This window comes from Lissotriton vulgaris, chromosome 8 (genome assembly GCF_964263255.1).
Source record: "Lissotriton vulgaris chromosome 8, aLisVul1.2, whole genome shotgun sequence".
Taxonomy (NCBI): domain Eukaryota; kingdom Metazoa; phylum Chordata; class Amphibia; order Caudata; family Salamandridae; genus Lissotriton; species Lissotriton vulgaris.
In genome coordinates, this window is record NC_141696.1 from 1,228,285,689 (window position 1) to 1,228,302,161 (window position 16,473).

A 16,473-nucleotide genomic window follows, 5' to 3' on the forward strand; every position below is an offset into this window, starting at 1 on the left:
CAGTCTGAACTTGCGGCTTTCTCCAGGTCCAGAGGGACCAGGTAACCATGCGTAGCACTTTGTGTTTCTTAGCACTATATTCACCTAAAAGTTTAAAAACTCATATCTCAGGTTCTGCTGATTGGATTTTTGTCAGTTTTGGTGTTATTTTATTTATTACAAAATTTTTCTAAATTGGCTTGGTATTTTTCATATGTTGTGTTTTTACTGTTTGTGTGCTGCATAAATACTTTACACATTGCATCTAAGTTAAGCCTGACTGCTTTTGTGCCAAGCCACCAGAGGGTTAAGCACAGGTTAATTTTGTGACTTTTGTGGTACACCCTTACAAGGATTGTGTTAATTGTTTAAATGGGGCTTTCACCTCTCTCAACAAATAAGTAAAATATGCGTTATGGAGAAAAGTAAATTTGATTACATGCTCCAATTGACAGCGAAAAGAGGAATTGCCAAACTGAAAACAATGGGGGAATGAAGATCTGTACTTTTAACAATGATTATTAAAATATTATCGCTGCACATAGTAAGAAATTTAGCTGCTATGAGATTAGAGCAGGGAACAATGTTGGGTACACTGAGCATTGTTTCTAGTGGGGCTCACCAGCTAAGGCGTAGGAGCGTCCCCCCACTGCTCATGGAGCAGTGTAAAAAAGAAATTATAATAACTAAAGTTATTATCATTTTATTTCTAGTATCATCGCGGGCGGGGCAGGGCTTAGAGCCCCTGACATCGGAGAGGAGGAGTGATTGCTGCACTCTAAAGAGTGTATGACGCTTTGGCCAGCCATCTCCGGCCGACCAAAGAGTCATGCACACTTTGCATGTTCTCCATCCAGGCTGGGTGGAGAACATGCCCAGGCCCCAAGCCCCTGCCTGAGTGCCGAACCAAAGTGCTCAGACCAACCCCAATGCTGCATTGCAGCATTGTGATTGGCTGTGGGGAGCCTGGGTGCTTCCTGGAAGAGACACGACGTGGGAGACGCAGAGGAGAGACGCAGCGAGATCAAGTAAGTGAATTGTAATTTTTTTTTCTCAAATTCCCCCCCGCCACCCTCTGTACTATACCGGCCGCCACTGGTTGTTTCAGGTTTCTTGCCAACTGCTGTTATCATTGCAAACAGGCATCTGTCTTCTGAGAAGTTCACTGGTAGTCAAGGAATTGTTGAGTTTCCTGCCACATTTGCAAGTTTAAGTGGTTCAAACCTGGTAATTATCAGCTCAAATAATGCAACCAGGGAAAACGTGCTGCTTAACATATATTTAATGGAGCGAAGGAAAGACAGCTCTCTGATTCTAAAATGATTGATCAATTATTACAGAATGCTTATCCCTCGCTGCGTGCATATTTCCAAAGACTCACATTCTTTATGAAGAAATGATGGCTCCAGATTAGTCCTGGAGTTTCTAGGGAGCTGCACAGCTCGACTACCTCTGCGGTCTCTCGTGTGGTCTGTTAATTGTAACTAAGAACAGAGGGGAGAAATGTTAGCAGGTCAATGTCTGAAAAGACGCATATGGGGATTTATATTCCCATAAACCCCAATCTCCTGCTGACCCCAAAGACTGCTTACAGTCCTTGTGGGTGATGAGCAGCGCCTTCTGAGAAAAATTGTTCTGACCCTTCACATCATCATTTCTTTCCCACAGGTTGTTGAAATAGTTTGAGCAATTTACTAATTATATCGCCAAAAACGTTATTTTCTAAGACTAAGATGCCAAAGGCTAACTATCTTGGGCACTAAGCAAGATCTAATGTCCAGGTAGTGTTAACTTACGATTTCACTTGGAGATGAAATAGGTAAATGTCGTGGATAAACTTATTTGGTAGAAGGATTGAATTGTTTCACATGATAAATTAGACATGGTGGCAGAGGGTCTGGCTAAAAAAGCTACTAATACAGTCAATAAAGACCCATCTTTTTCAGCACCGACTCTTTCTGTGGATACTGAATTGTAACCTATGATCTTGTGATGTGTCTCCCATGGTAATCAGATCCTTTGTACGAGGGTAATCTGATTGTTTAACTCTAAATATTGACTCATCCTAATAGGTCATTTCTATTTCACAGGGAGGAGACTCCAAACTGACACCAAGCGATTTTACCGTGTCCTTTAATCCACTTCTCTCTGTAAACAGACTTACACATACCGCTGGTAAGACACAAGATCTCATTCAGGTGGGATATTTGGACAATTTTAGATCTGGCGAAATGCTGTTTGCACTATTCAAATCATTCGGCGCGGTGAGAAGAATCATCCTAGCTGCACTGTGCAGCATTTTAGGCTGTTAGTTACCATATTATAAAAAAGAGCCTTGGGCCCACAATGTGCTTTTGTGGCCCCCTCGGAGCACTTTGATGTTATAGAAAGGACCATAAATGCTTGTGCAGCCCCTTCTATAACATGGACCGACATTGGCTCACAATTTGAGCCGCCGCGATCACGAAGGGTGGATGCTAATTTGCATGTGAGAGTGGCCCCATGGAAATGTAGGAACACTTGGAACGTTTATTGGGGAAGTCAACGTATGGCCACCTTGGTGAGACCTAAAGACCCTACTCATTTCAGGGCTGTTGTATTCACATGAGATGCCAATGTGGAAGGGTGAAGAAATCTGGACAGACCACAGATTGGTGAACCAATGTATGAAACACGCTACAGTGGCCTCTGAGAGCACTGAAGTACTTGCTACTGCATGCCTTGTTATAATAGTAATACAAATAATTTAAAAAATGCCTCTTCCCCTGCACCATGTTAAACACCTGGGTGCAGAGACAAAGGAGCCGTTAAGAGGAACCACTGTTCCACACATCAAGCTTGAGCATACTCACTGCACACCCAAAGATCGCGCCCAGAAGTCAACTGCTGTGCTAGGACCTGAAGAAGAGACCCGACACTAGGGTTATGGCATCACTCCAAATACCCCCTAAATACACTAAATCTAAAGTCCTGAAAATCAGTGCAATCTGGAATTTGTAGTCTTTAGGAAGAACCTGAGCAGGAAGGCTGGTGCTCTGATTGCATGGAGAGGTCTGTCAAGCCTAACTGTGATATAAGTAGGAAGTACTGCCATCCAGTTATTCAACTGCAGGTTGATCTAGTTATGACTATACCAAAGGGATAGAGGATGAAATGGTGAATGCACTGCATTGTTACTCAGGGATGACTGCCCCAAAGAGACTGAGGAGTAGATTAGCATAAAAACGTAAGTATCGCAAATAGTAAAAACACTTTCGCCAAGAAGAGTCCAAGGATCCTTTTTCTACTGTGAATTTGATTTCTTTCAAAGTAGGGCTAAATCTTAAGCCTCCTTCACAGAACAAATCCTGCATCCATCCACCACTCATTCAATCATTATCATTCCCTCTTTCTGTTCTCCTGTCCCACCATCCATGCGGGTCTTTTTGTCTGTAGGTACAAGGGTCTCTATATTTGTGGTGATCGGTGAGCATGATCGCATGAATACCTGTTTTCATGTTTACATGGATGCACATGCATCTCTGTGACTGTCAGCAAGAGTGCATGTATGTCTTTTGGTCCGAGTCCACTTGTGCCTGTATGTGTGTTGGGGTGTGTGCTGGATGTCTATTTGTTTGTCTGTATGTGCCCAAAGGCACCTACTTTACTGTTGCACAGTGCATAGATTTGCTGGTTTGTCTACAGGTGTTCATGCATCCATGCTCTATGGAGGAATGTATTCATGCATGTTGTGGTCTAAACGCATGCACTATATACAAAGATAAACACATTTGCTTTCTCAATTCTATGTCAGGATTGGAGGCGAGGATTATGCCTTCTTTCTTCACTTTAATGAACAGCAGCGAAGATATAGGAAGACTACATTTCCCATGGAACAATGGGAAAAAAGTAGTTGAACAAAACACATAGCAACAACCAATCATAGAACATAATCAGTGTCCAATCAGGGCTGAGTCAGGCCTCTATAGTCCATCAACAGTGTCCCCTCTTCCTCTTTCTTTGCTGCTACGCAGCAAGTTAAGTACTCTTCAGCGTTTTATCCTGTCTAGTGCTTGATTCTTTAACTATGTTTATTTCTCGCTGTTAAATTCATGTTGTGCGCTGCTTTGCACCATTGGGTTATGATGTTTGCATTGTCATGTTAAATATTTAGGCGCTTTCTCGTTGTACGCGATTTATGTTTGCACTTTGTAACGGGCGGCTACGCGCCGCTTTGGTAGCGCCGTTGTAGTGTGTGCCTTTGTGCGCTTTGTTTTCGCGAATTTTTTTCCGACAGTACATCAAACACTTTCAGCACGTGGGTTGCGCTGCAAGGTTTGGCCACGGGCACGATCTCGTCCCTACGCAGCTCTGTGCTGGCGGTTCTGGGCCTCCCGTCGCTAGAGGGCGTGGCAGGCGGTGCAGCGCGGCTCGGTTTGATCTCTCTGGTGGAGTTTTCAAACGTCGCGCTTGCACCACAGCCAGAACAAGGTCTGAGGGTGACGCCTCGAGGGGTGTAATTCGGCAGCTGAAAGAGTTTATTTCTGCCGCTTTGACAGTGCTCACGCTCCTGCCTTGCCCATATCCTTCAGGCGGAGCTGTATTTCGTAATTGATAACGCCTACTAAGTTCTTGTATAACTTGAGGGCACTGTGAGGGACATTACCCAGACCTAATACCCGTTGCACAGGGTTTGCTTAATCTGTTATCCAGCGCTGTCCCTGGGCCAGAAACCCTTAAAATATCTGCGTTTTCCGCGCACATTGAATTCTTAAGGCTGCCACCCAGCCTGTTACGCCCTCGCCTTACAAAGCCAAGGTCGGTCACCTCATCTGTTGGCACTGCTCTTTCCAAGTGTCGTCATGGAATACTATGAGGATGGCTATCAGGAGGAGGAGGAAGAAGACCCCTTGGCAGATATGCCTTGGGGGGATGCTTTCTATGAAGCTGTGGATACCTCAATCTATAAGGCTGTTGACCAGGCTATCTCTCCTCTTGAAGATCGGCTGTCGCGCCAGATAGAATAGGCTTTCGCCAAGATTTCCCAAAAGATTGCTTCCCCGGTTTCCCAGGTACCTTCTACCTCTGCCCAAGACTCTCTTAGCCCTCCGCCACCTAAACGGTACCGGGAGACGGGCGTGGAAAGGGATGCTTTTGACCGCCTTAGGCAGGCCTTTATGGCTAGTCGCCCGGTAGTTCCGACTAAGGTTCCCTCCACCCCAGATGCAGGTTCCTCGTCAGGTCAGCCCTCCCTTCCTGTGGTCCCAGCTTCTCAGCCTCGCCCCGGGACTTTGCAGGACCCCCCAAATACCGCGGACATGCTGGGCCCAAATGATGTAGTCCACCCGCGTTCTTCAGAATGGACCCCTGCAGACAAAGTAGCTGCTTATGTGGCAGCCCATATCCGGCGTCCCTTGGAAAAGAAGGCGGGTCTCTCCCGAAACCCTGTCAGGCTGGACACAACGGGCCGTCATATTTATGGGGAACGCAAATTGTGCTCTGTCCATGGAGCGACGACGGTCCCTTCTCATAAAAATCGACCCAAAGCTAGGGGACCTGGCTGACTCAGAGGCGGGTGCAGTCACCCAAGGTGGCCTCTTTGGCGAGCCCTTCGTCAAGGAGCTCGGTAAATTTGTTAACACTTTTACATCACTAGATCGAGCTCAGTCCACCATCAAAAAAGTGTTTCCCGTGTTTTTCGCGGGGCCATCCGAGGCAGGGGCCGCTCGGCCGGTCGCCAGCAGCGCCAGACCAACCAAAGAGGCTCCCAGCAGTACCAGGACCAATCAAGGTTCGGCAACTTCTACCCCACGAGAAGAAAGCGGTGTAAAGGATGAGGATATCGTGGAGGAGCTGCAACCTCTAGCCCAGGTGAGAGTTCTCTCTTCTTCTCCTCTAAACTTGGGCGGGCGCTTGGCTCGGTACTTTCAGACTTGGTTGACCATCACACAAGATGCGTGGGTGCTGCAAACAGTAAGAGGTTTTCACTTGGAATTCGAGGGGTCCCCGGGTCAATCGTTCCCTCCTCGCCCTATTCAATTTTCAGTCCAAGACTCTCGCCTGGTGGACGAAGAGGGTTTGTCTCTGCTCGAGAAGGGCGCAATATTTTCCTGATCGACAAGACCGATGGGGGCAAGAGGCCGGTAATCAATCTGAGCGATTTCAATCAGTGGTTGGTTTTCTGCCATTTCAAAATGGAGGGGATTCACCTCATCAGGGGCGTCCTCCGAGTGTCGGATTGGATGGGGAGGTTGGACCTCAAGGATGCGTACTTGGTGGTGCCCATCTTCCCGCCACATCGGCGTTTTCTTCAGTTCCACTGGGGAGGGCGGACTTACGAGTTCACTTTCCTCCCGTTCGGCCTGTCTTCGGCCCCTTGGTGTTTCACCAAGGTTCTCAAGCCTGTGGTGGAGTTTCTGCGGTCCAGGGGAGTGCGAATGATAGTCTATCTCGACGACCTCCTCTTAATGGCGTCTTGTCCCAACCGCCTATCCCAGCATCTGCGGGTGGCGGTTTCACTCCTGCAAGACCTGGGCTTTATAATCAACGAAAATAAATCCCTGTTGCAACCCGTGCAGAATATTACATTCTTGGGATTCGTCTTAGACTCCACGGTCTCCGCTCTCAGTCTTCCAGGCAGGAAGGTGACCAAAATTCACTACGAACTGCGTCGGGCTCTGACCAGACAGCAGATCTCCCTTTGTCAGCTGGCGCGAGTGGTAGGCCTTTTGTCCTCATCAATCCAGGCCATTTTTCCGGGCCCACTCCACTACAGGGCCCTTCAACGACTCAAAGGGTTCTTCCTGCGAAAGGGGTACCCTTATTCTCACAAGGTTTGTTTGTTCATCGAGGCGAAGGCCGAGATTCAGTGGTGGTTGGAACACATGGAGGCTTGGAACGGGAGAGCAATCTTCGGTTCCGCTCCAGACATGGTAATTGAGTCGGATGCCAGCCGACTAGGTTGGGGGGCCAGATGCGGAGATCTCTCTACAGGAGGGTTGTGGTCGCCCGACGAACAAAGATTACACATCAACTGTTTGGAGCTGCTGGCGGGCCCATTTGCAGTGGGTTGTTGGACGAAAGACTCAGTACAGTCATGTGTGCTTCTGAAGAGGGACAACATCTCGGCAGTCCGCTACGTGAACCACCTGGGGGGCACGAAGTCGAAGGCCCTGTCGGATATGGCGGCAAGTTTCTGGCAATATTGCCTCGAGAACCAGGTTTCCGTCACGGCGGAATATCTCCCGGGCCGGGACAATCAGGAGGCAGACTTTCAGTCTCGACATTTTCGGGATTCCAGTCTCTGGCGTCTGGACCCATCAGTTTTTCAGAGTCTGTATGGCCTTTTCAGCCCGTTTTCAGTGGATCTGTTTGCATCCAGGCTGGATCATCAGATTCCACGCTTCTTCAGCTGGCGGCTGGACCCTCTAGCAGCTGCCACGGACGCATTCCTCCAGGATTGGAGTGTGGAGCGGGGCTACGCGTTCCCGCCCTTTGCAATGATTACAAGGGCGACTGCGCAAGTTCGCAGGCAAGCAGCAGATCAGGTGATCTTCACCCCGCTGTGGAGGTCCCAAGTGTGGTTTCCAGTTCTTCTGGAACTTTCTTGGGATTTTCCAATCCTACTCCCCCACTTTCCAGCTCTCTTGTTGAGTCCGAACAGGACTCCTCATCCGCTGGTGTCCAACCACTCTGAGACTCATGGCGTGGCGGATTTTAGGAGTAGGTGGGAAGCCTCTGGCCTTTTGAGAGAAGGTGAGTTTTTTGTCTCTAAGGCATGGGCGGACAGTACTGTCAAAAGGTACAGATCCGCATTGGAACAGATGGACCCGTTGGTGTATGCGACGGGGTCTTGATCCCTTGTTCGCTGGAGTTTTCCACATTGTGAATTTCTTAGCTCAATTGGCCTCGAGCGGCCTAGCGTATCGATCGGTTAATACCTTCCGGTCAGCGGTGTCCTCTGGCCATGTCCCGGTGGATGTCGCTTCTGTGGGGGGGCACCCCCTGGTTTGTCGTTTGTTGCGGGGCATTCGCCTCTCCCTTCCACCGGAGCCGCGCTACTCTGAGCTATGGGATGTTAACCAGGTTCTGATTTGTTTTTGTCTTGGCAACAGAATAGGTACCTCTCCAGGAAGGAGTTGACGGCAAATTGGCCATGCTTCTGTGCCTCATTTCTTGCAGAAGAGTGTCAGACGTTCGAGCGTTGGACATTACTAGCAGAATATTTACTCCTGATGGGGTTACGTTTACTTTGCTCAGGCGCAAAAAGTGCCATACTAGATCCATTTCATATCCGTTGATCCCGGATTCCCCGAAGCTGTGTGTGGTTCGTTGCCTCAAGACTTATGGCGATATGACAGAGGAGCTCCGCCCTCCTGGAGAAAGGCAACTCCTCATTTCACTTAGGAAGCCCTTTAAAGCGGTTTCCTCACCGCCATCGCCAGATGGGTTCGTTGGGTGATGCAGGAGGCCGGGATTAGCCTTGCTCAGTTTGGGGCTCAGTCCGCGAGAGGAGCCATGGCCTCAAAGGCTTTCAGTCTGGGAGCTCGTTTAGAGGACATACTCAATGCTGCAGACTGGTCCTCTGATTCCACGTTCAAGAGGTTTTATTTCAAACTGGTCTTGAACATGGCTCATCTGGTTGTGGGCAAGCTTTGAACAAGCATAATCCTCGCCACCAGTCCGGACATAGAATGAAAAATTTCCTAGCTAACGTAACGGAAAGTTTCAATTCTATTAAGGACTCGGAGGCGAGGATTATCCTGCCCTTCTCTCCGCTGGAAGAAATCCCTCCCTGTATGACTAAGTAATCTGATTTATTCAAATGTTGATGATTAACCTTTGGTACTGTTGTGTATACAGGTTGTAGATTTTCAGTGCTACTATGGTAATTTGTTTTCCCTTGACCTCAGGCTCGGATTCCAAGAAACAGGATTCCTGAAGAGCGAGGAGAAGCTGCCTACGAGCTCCGAAAGAGGAAGAGGGGACACTGTTGATGACCTATAGAGGCCTGACTCAGTCCTGATTGGACACTGATTATGTTCTATGATTGGTTGTTACTATGTGTTTTGTTTGACTACTTTTTTCCCATTGTTCCATGGGAAATGTAGTCTTCCTATATCTTTGCTGCTGTTCATTAAAGTGAAGAAAGAAGGCATAATCCTCACCTCCGAGTCATTATTAGAATTGAAACTTTCCGTTACGTTAGCTAGGAAAATTTTCATTTGTGTTAAATTAGCCTTTCATGAGTCAATCTTTACAAGGGCAAATAGCATTTCCTAGAATATCTAGTAGAAGGTAGGTCAATAAATGTAATCAGATTTACTTTACAGGGTGTTCTTTTTTAGTGTCTTTTCCCTTGCCAATGCACAAATTGATCCATTAATAGAACACAGCAGTGCAAGCCGCAGAAGAATAAGGACAAACAAACAAAAATATGTTCATATGCTAGGTCTTCTAAAGCACAATTAACAATCCCTCGGATGAAGAAACAAGAGGCAAGACAGAGTCTCATATACAGACTGTGGCTGATAAGCAGGTTTGGAACAAGAATATTAAGGTCCAAAATAAATATTATAAGAGGTAAATTATGTTTAATTGAAGGAGAAATGTCAACAAACCCGACCGTGATGGGAAATTTGCTAGACAGATAAACTGTATGGTAGTCAAAATAAAGAAACAAATAGGGTTTGTGTTTTCAGTTAAAATCAATAAGGAGTAATGCAACCACTCAAAAGCAAATATTTGCTTTTCAGTTGAAATCAGAAAGCACATAATTTTGTCGTACTTACATTGCTTTGGCGCCATGTGTTATTGAAGCAGTATAAGTGGAGGCCCTATCTCTAAACACATTTTATGATGGACGTTCCCACTATGCCATAGTCGGGAGTCCTGGTAAGCCACCTAATATGTCCTGGTGAGCATCCCCTATGTCCTTGGGTCCTCATAATCTACTTGCAAAACCTCGTCCCAGCCACTTTGAGAGCATTGCTCAGCTCATCTGTATTCACATTGAGACTCTCTGCAGCCGGCTGTACTGGATTTAATGACAACATATCTAGCTGTGCATGTTATTTCTGCACAAGACAGGAAAAAACACCAAATCTCTGCATGTGGTATACCTCTGCACTTAATGAAAAGCTCAAGTACCTGGTGGAACTCTCAGAAAAGCAGGTCAGGGCCACAACAGGCCTGTGACTACTTTCAAATAAACACAGGCCAAAATGCCAGGCAGCAATCAATCATTAGCAATTCCAACATTGACTTCAAATAAAAAAGCCCAAGATCTGCTAGGCACAACACAATGTAATAAAAAAGCAGGGGATGAGAGGGAAATAAAAGCTTCATGAAAATAGGCAGGTCTTACTTTGTAGCCTTCATATATTTAGCAGTTCATTGCCTAGGTCACATAAGTTGACTTCATCCACAGTGACACTCAACCAGTCAAATTATCAAAGGTCTCCTGGAGGTCATGATCGTTTGTGGTAACAACTCCTGGACCGGCCTTGAGAATGTCCAAATGAGCAAGATTGGGAACAACTTGGAGCCCTCTTCTGTGGCACCGCCAGGAGCTTCAACGCCAGCTTGCAAACTGCCTTCGGGTGCATCGACTTGCACTCGACACAGGCCTTGGGGTTGTGACCCAAACCTAGACACCAGAGACAAACCAGGTGGGGATCGGACACTGACATTTGATGGCGACAATCCCCACAAGGCTTGAAACCAGAGGGTTTCACAGGGGACATGTCCCTAACACACTAGGCGCTAGCTCAAAAATAGAATCTTCAACAAAAAGTTGGCTAAAACGTAGCAGAGACAGCTCTCTGGATGCGCACAAAGAAAGGAACTGATCTCAGAGCACAGGGGTGTTGGTTATAAAGGCACTGCACGGTCACTTCTGACGAGGACAGAGTTGACACAGACCCAATCACTGCCACCTATCGGCACTTAAGGATACTGTTCAAGATTTTCCAGATCCAATCTGATGCCTGGGGAATATCTACGGTAAGAAATGAGCGGTTAAAAGTCTCTATCCGATGTTTCTTTACCACTGCATCTGTTTTCCAAACAGAAGGACAGTCACTGTCACCGAAGGTCACTGAACCAACAATATGCATAATATTTCCTTTGCAGGCGTCTGCCATATGAGCAGGGAAAGCAGGAAGGGACACAGATCAGACAGTAATAATACAGTTATTAGTCAATTCCTATCTTGGTAAATGACACACAGAAGAGATAAACGTTAACTCCGGCTTTTAATAATGGATCATAGAATTTTCCACACCATATTCCCTAGGTAAGAAGTAGAAAATCCTCTTTCAGCCAATTATTGCCATTTGACCAAAGAAAAGAGCAGAAGGATGGTGCATTAAATGCCCACCATTAACCTTGGATATTCTGCAATCAATTCTTAATGACAAGCTAACTTAGTTCCAGTTATGCATATTTTTTACATGGGATGGGACTAGCCGACTAGAAAGAAGCTGCTGGGTGCTAAAATACAAGAAAGACGGGTGTGAGGGAAATTATGGAAGTTTACATTAAAGACCAATAAAGGTAGAAGGAAGGGAAGAAGAACAGAGAAAAAACACAAACACAGCCATGAATGAGGGGTTGAAGGAAACCGAAACAATGATTTCAAAGCAATCTAATATGGTAGGCACTGATATTGGACACCTAACAATGAGTTCCTCTCACCAACTATTCACTTGAGTGCAGCCTTTCCTGTTGGCTAACCCCATTCATGCATATTCTTCCTAATTAGCTATAGTAATGTAACTAATGTTCTCATGATTGTAAATCCACTTCTTTGTGAGGTGTTCGCTTATCTGCCTGATACCTTAAACTTTCTTGCCTAGTTACCCCCTTGCATTCAATAAACTATCCTTGTAGCACAACTAGAACATGCACCCAATTATCAAACTCTTGTGGCTGTTTCCAAAATTGCTATCCTGCTCTATCGGCAAAGGTTATTGTGTGCATGACAATAGCCTAAGGACAACAATGTGTTGAAACTGTCTCTTTAATGCTCACACGTCTGGGGTGGTTCCTGCATTTGTCATACAGGCCCTTCACCTATCTGTCTGGGACTATATATCCTGGACATGATTATTAGGAGTTATGTGTTACTCTCTGTCTCCCCACCATGTTTGACTCTATTGATCACCAACTCCTCCACCTTTAATGCCAACATATACGTATGTGCCCTCTGCATGCAAATGTAAAAATATTGTTTAACATTGAATCTCTATTTTCACACACAGTCCTGCATCTGAAAAAATCTAAAACTATAATCCTTATATTTGGTATCTTATACTTTCTACAGCAACACAGGCTTTGCCTTCTCTATTCCTTCCCCTTCTTCAGCGTGATCTCTTTAATCTGGTCCGTCAGGTGCCTCATGTTCATCCTATATCTTGAGAGTGTTGCTCCAACCCTGATTAACAGGACTTGAAAACATCCTGTCAGCTCTGCTACCTAAGCCCCAACATTCCTTTCCTCTGCATTAGTACTCAACATATCATGGCTTGTCCAATTATTAACTCCGCCAGTATTTCATCGTATCTACTTCATTTGACCCAAAATGTGATTTAAATTAACTTTCACTGAAAAGAGAGATGCTACATTTGGTCTAGCTGGATTCACAGTTGTCTTCCTTCCTATTGCTCTCCCTCTGAACACTCATCCCACACCTAATGTCCTATCTTTGAAATGCCCATTCAATTCCCATCTTGTCAAACAACACTAAACTGATTTACCTCAAAAACTGCTTAATTCAGTCAAACATTTCTCTGTGGCAATCGACCAATTGTAGATTATTTTCCTCCTTTCATTCTTGTTCATATTTTTCAATATATAGCAGCTATGTGATTGTCAAATTAAAGCTTTAAATACATCTACACATTTCCTGAAGATTATCTCAGTATATGCTCCCAAGGTCCCTTGAGTGAAGATCCTATTTTCTCCTCAGAGGCCCCTGTCATCTTCTTAGATTTAGATACTGGTAATAAACTGAGATGCTTTAACAACTGGGGACTCTCCTCCCAGGAAGTTATTCTCATATCAAACAAAACTACATCTTAGCTGGGTGTGTTCGTTTTGTGAAGATGCCCGCAGGGCATTGGATAAGAATTTAACTCCAAGTGTTTCAATAAAATCATCTTCCTGGGCATAACAATTGCTACTTTACACAAATCATGAAAGTTCCAAGTACAAATTATCAAATACACTCTCCCATACAACCCTAAAAAGACATAATATTAGTGGAAGAATTTACTGCATTTCCATGACCAAGTGTATCTCACCACAAATACACTGTTATGTTAATTCATTCACAAAACCTCAAGAATGTCGATATCCTCATGCCCAAGTTAAAAGTCTGCAGATTTATCAACTCAACAGAAAAATGCAAAGGCTTTAAACAGACAGAAAGCAGAACTAAACTGCTCTATTGACCTCCCATCTTCAGTTCTGCATTTGTCTCATCTATCACACTTTTGGCCTCTGCGATCAGAGATAAATTAAATTGAATTCAGTCATGGCTACCTCTTCCCTTAGGAAAGAAGTGGTGAAATATTTTCCTTATTGGCACTGACGCAGAAGCAACCAATGTCTGATTTCAAGAAGAATTGATCATTTTAGAAATCCCGTTAGAGGAGTCTTAGGTTGTAACATCTCAAAGTAATTTTTTTATTCTTAAATAAGTTAACATGTTCTCTTAAAATACCAATTTTTCCATGTCCACTGTATGAATTAATTATTTTCTGACAAAAAAGTACACTATCTATGGCATTCGAGAATACAGATAAATTTCTGAATGTTGGCATGGGGACATATGTTGATCCTGTCACAGATAAAGCGGTGGATATGTACTGGAGGTATGGAAGCACTCAAACACCAAATCTAGTGGAAATATATGTCATCGTAAAGTTAATTAAGAACTAAAAGAGAGTGCTGCCCCATACTACATAGTATCTAACCCGGTATAAGAAAATTCAACTTGGGGCATCTCTGTCGTATTAAGTGGGATGGGAATCTTTGCCAGCAATGTATCTGAAATAACAAGTGTAATCAATGATCAAGAGTGAGATGCTTGATAAAAGTCCCTAATTAATAATTAAACTTTTAATATCATTTTTGACCCAATCTCAAGTCCTACTCTTTGAAGAAAAGATCTTAACCCGACATAATAAATAAGAAATGCATAACATTTTATATTCGATACCATGATGACTACATGCCTGTACCTTTTAGATTTGGCACTGGTTCTGGGCCTGTATTCATGCGATTCATCTTCAATTCCATTTTGACGTTTATACCAATCAAATAACGTCCTCAGTATGGATGGCAGGCAGTAGTCCGACAGCGAGCTCATAGAACTGATCACCTGTGAGCAGAAAAGAAAGACAAATTAGAACACAAGAACATATTCTGGAGCTAATGCCAAACCTTCCTAACCACATTAATGCAGTGTGGACTCATGGGTTTTTAGAGGCCTTCTTTACTTACCTGGAACTCAGTCTGGGTGCATAATACCCATCAAATGGTATTTAAATGAAGATTAAAGTCACATTAGCAGTATCAAATCAAATCTCTGAAATATTCACATTAAAGCCCGGCAATAATGAAGATGGATTTTGTCTGTGCTAGCTATATCAGTCACAAAACCCTGATCACCTGTGAGGGCATAGCAGCACATATGTGGTTAGCAATAGGTGAATTAGCCATACATATTTAGCAGCAATACATATAAGACCCCCTAAATGGAAACATAAAGCCTTCTGCCAGAGTGCAGATTATCAAAGAATACATTATTTTTTTTGGTTATGTCTGATATCTTATGATGAACACCAGCTGTTTAATTTTGGAGGGTTATACAGTAGGAAACTAATTTGAAAGACATTCCAAATATTCGACCTACAGTCCAATTTTCTAAATCTGAAACAATGCATTACCTCTGCCCCTCACTTTGGGTCAGGCATGAAACTACATTTGCAGAAGACTACCTTAGGAAGAGCCTATTTATTTTGATAGGATTGCTTAAGGAAAGGCTAGAAGGGTGCTGCTGGAGAAGAGAGGGTGATGAAGCCCAATAGGTTTAACCCAGAGAAGAGGAAACCTGGAAAGGCACACTATACCTCTTCACCCAACCAAACCTCACAAGGAAGAAATCTCTTGTTCAGCCAACCCGACCAATATTTTGTTAATTATGGACATTTCCACTGAGTTTTTTCAAGGCAACTCTATGTGAATCTCCATCTATTATTCACTTGGTACTGGTATAGTCTTCTCTATGTCAGGTACCACCTGATAAAGGGAACTCATAAGCATCCAACAGCACAAGAGATAAAAGCCTATTTAAATAAAACACACCCACCCACACACTTTCACTGCATGATTTTCTCAGAAAAAAAGCTTAAGTGTAAAGGGGGGGCCCTAGCGCTGGTGGCCTTCCACCCTGGGCCCCTCCCCTTTGCCCAAGCAGACTGTAGAAAATGTGGGTGTCTAGGTCGACTCTGCCCTGAAGTATCAGGTACAGAAAAAGTCCGCAGCTGGTGTATGTTTCGGGATTCTACGTGGACTCAAGCCATTGCTTGGGTTCTTCGACACAGAGGGGGAGAGAATTGAGCCCTGGGGGACACCCAGGGAGACAGGAGTAGGATTGGAGAGGCAAGAGTTGATTTTTATTTGTTGTGTTCATTGTTGGAGGTAGGAAGTGAACCAGTTAAGGACAGTGCCATTGGCACCAGAGCGAGACTTGAGAGAGCCCATTAAGGAAGAATGATTGACTGTATTGAAGGCTGCTGAAAGGTTAAGGAGGATAAGAAGGCAAGCCTCTCCATTCTCTAGAGAATGATGAATGTCGTCGGCAATATTCAGCATAGCGGTTTCGGTACTACAACCTTTCCTGAAACCAGATTAAAAGGAGTTAAATAAATTGTATTTGCCTATGTTGATGTTGAGTTGATGTAAGACACATTTCTCCATGGTTTTGGCTTTGAGTGGGAGGTTAGAGATGGGACGGAGGTTATTAACCCCTTCGATGCTGGTGACAAAGCCAGCTCGTCATGGGCGTTACCTGCGCTGCGCGCATGACAAGCTGGCTTTGTCACGTAAGGCTCTATTTTGACATTTCAGCACACAGCGGGAAAACCCGCTAGCGCGCATGTGGTTAAGATCATTAGGCTCTGCGTTTAGGTTTTTATGAATGGGAGTGAACTGCCCAATTTGAAGGGAGTCATCCAATATTCTTACTACTTACATCCCGAACCACTTTCTGCGCTCCTCAGACCAACACTTAGCATGTGTCCCTCGTATCAAAATAGCACGGGCCTCGCCCCCCCCAATCTGGAATGCCCTCCCTGGTAACATCAGAAGCATTCAAAACATGGGGCTTTCTGTAAGACAATAAAGACCTATCTCTTTCCAAGTTAATCCCTCCATCCTAGCCCTGCCACCTTCTCTTTGGGATCAGCGCTGGGACGCCCCGTTGCTGAGGCAGCCATGAGCTTTGCA

The 16,473-nt window shown here is 44.8% G+C and overlaps 1 protein-coding gene across 6 annotated transcripts in view; it reads right to left on the reverse strand.

Annotated features, from left to right (window-relative positions):
• Window positions 1-16,473, reverse strand: part of FRY (FRY microtubule binding protein) — a 674,187-nt gene that overhangs the window by 338,246 nt on the left and 319,468 nt on the right. For all 6 annotated transcript variants that reach the window (XM_086935130.1, XM_086935129.1, XM_086935133.1 and 3 more), the window contains exon 4: window positions 14,205-14,344. In XM_086935130.1, the coding sequence (XP_086791256.1) occupies window positions 14,205-14,344 (140 nt within the window). The remainder of the gene's footprint in view (window positions 1-14,204; window positions 14,345-16,473) is intronic.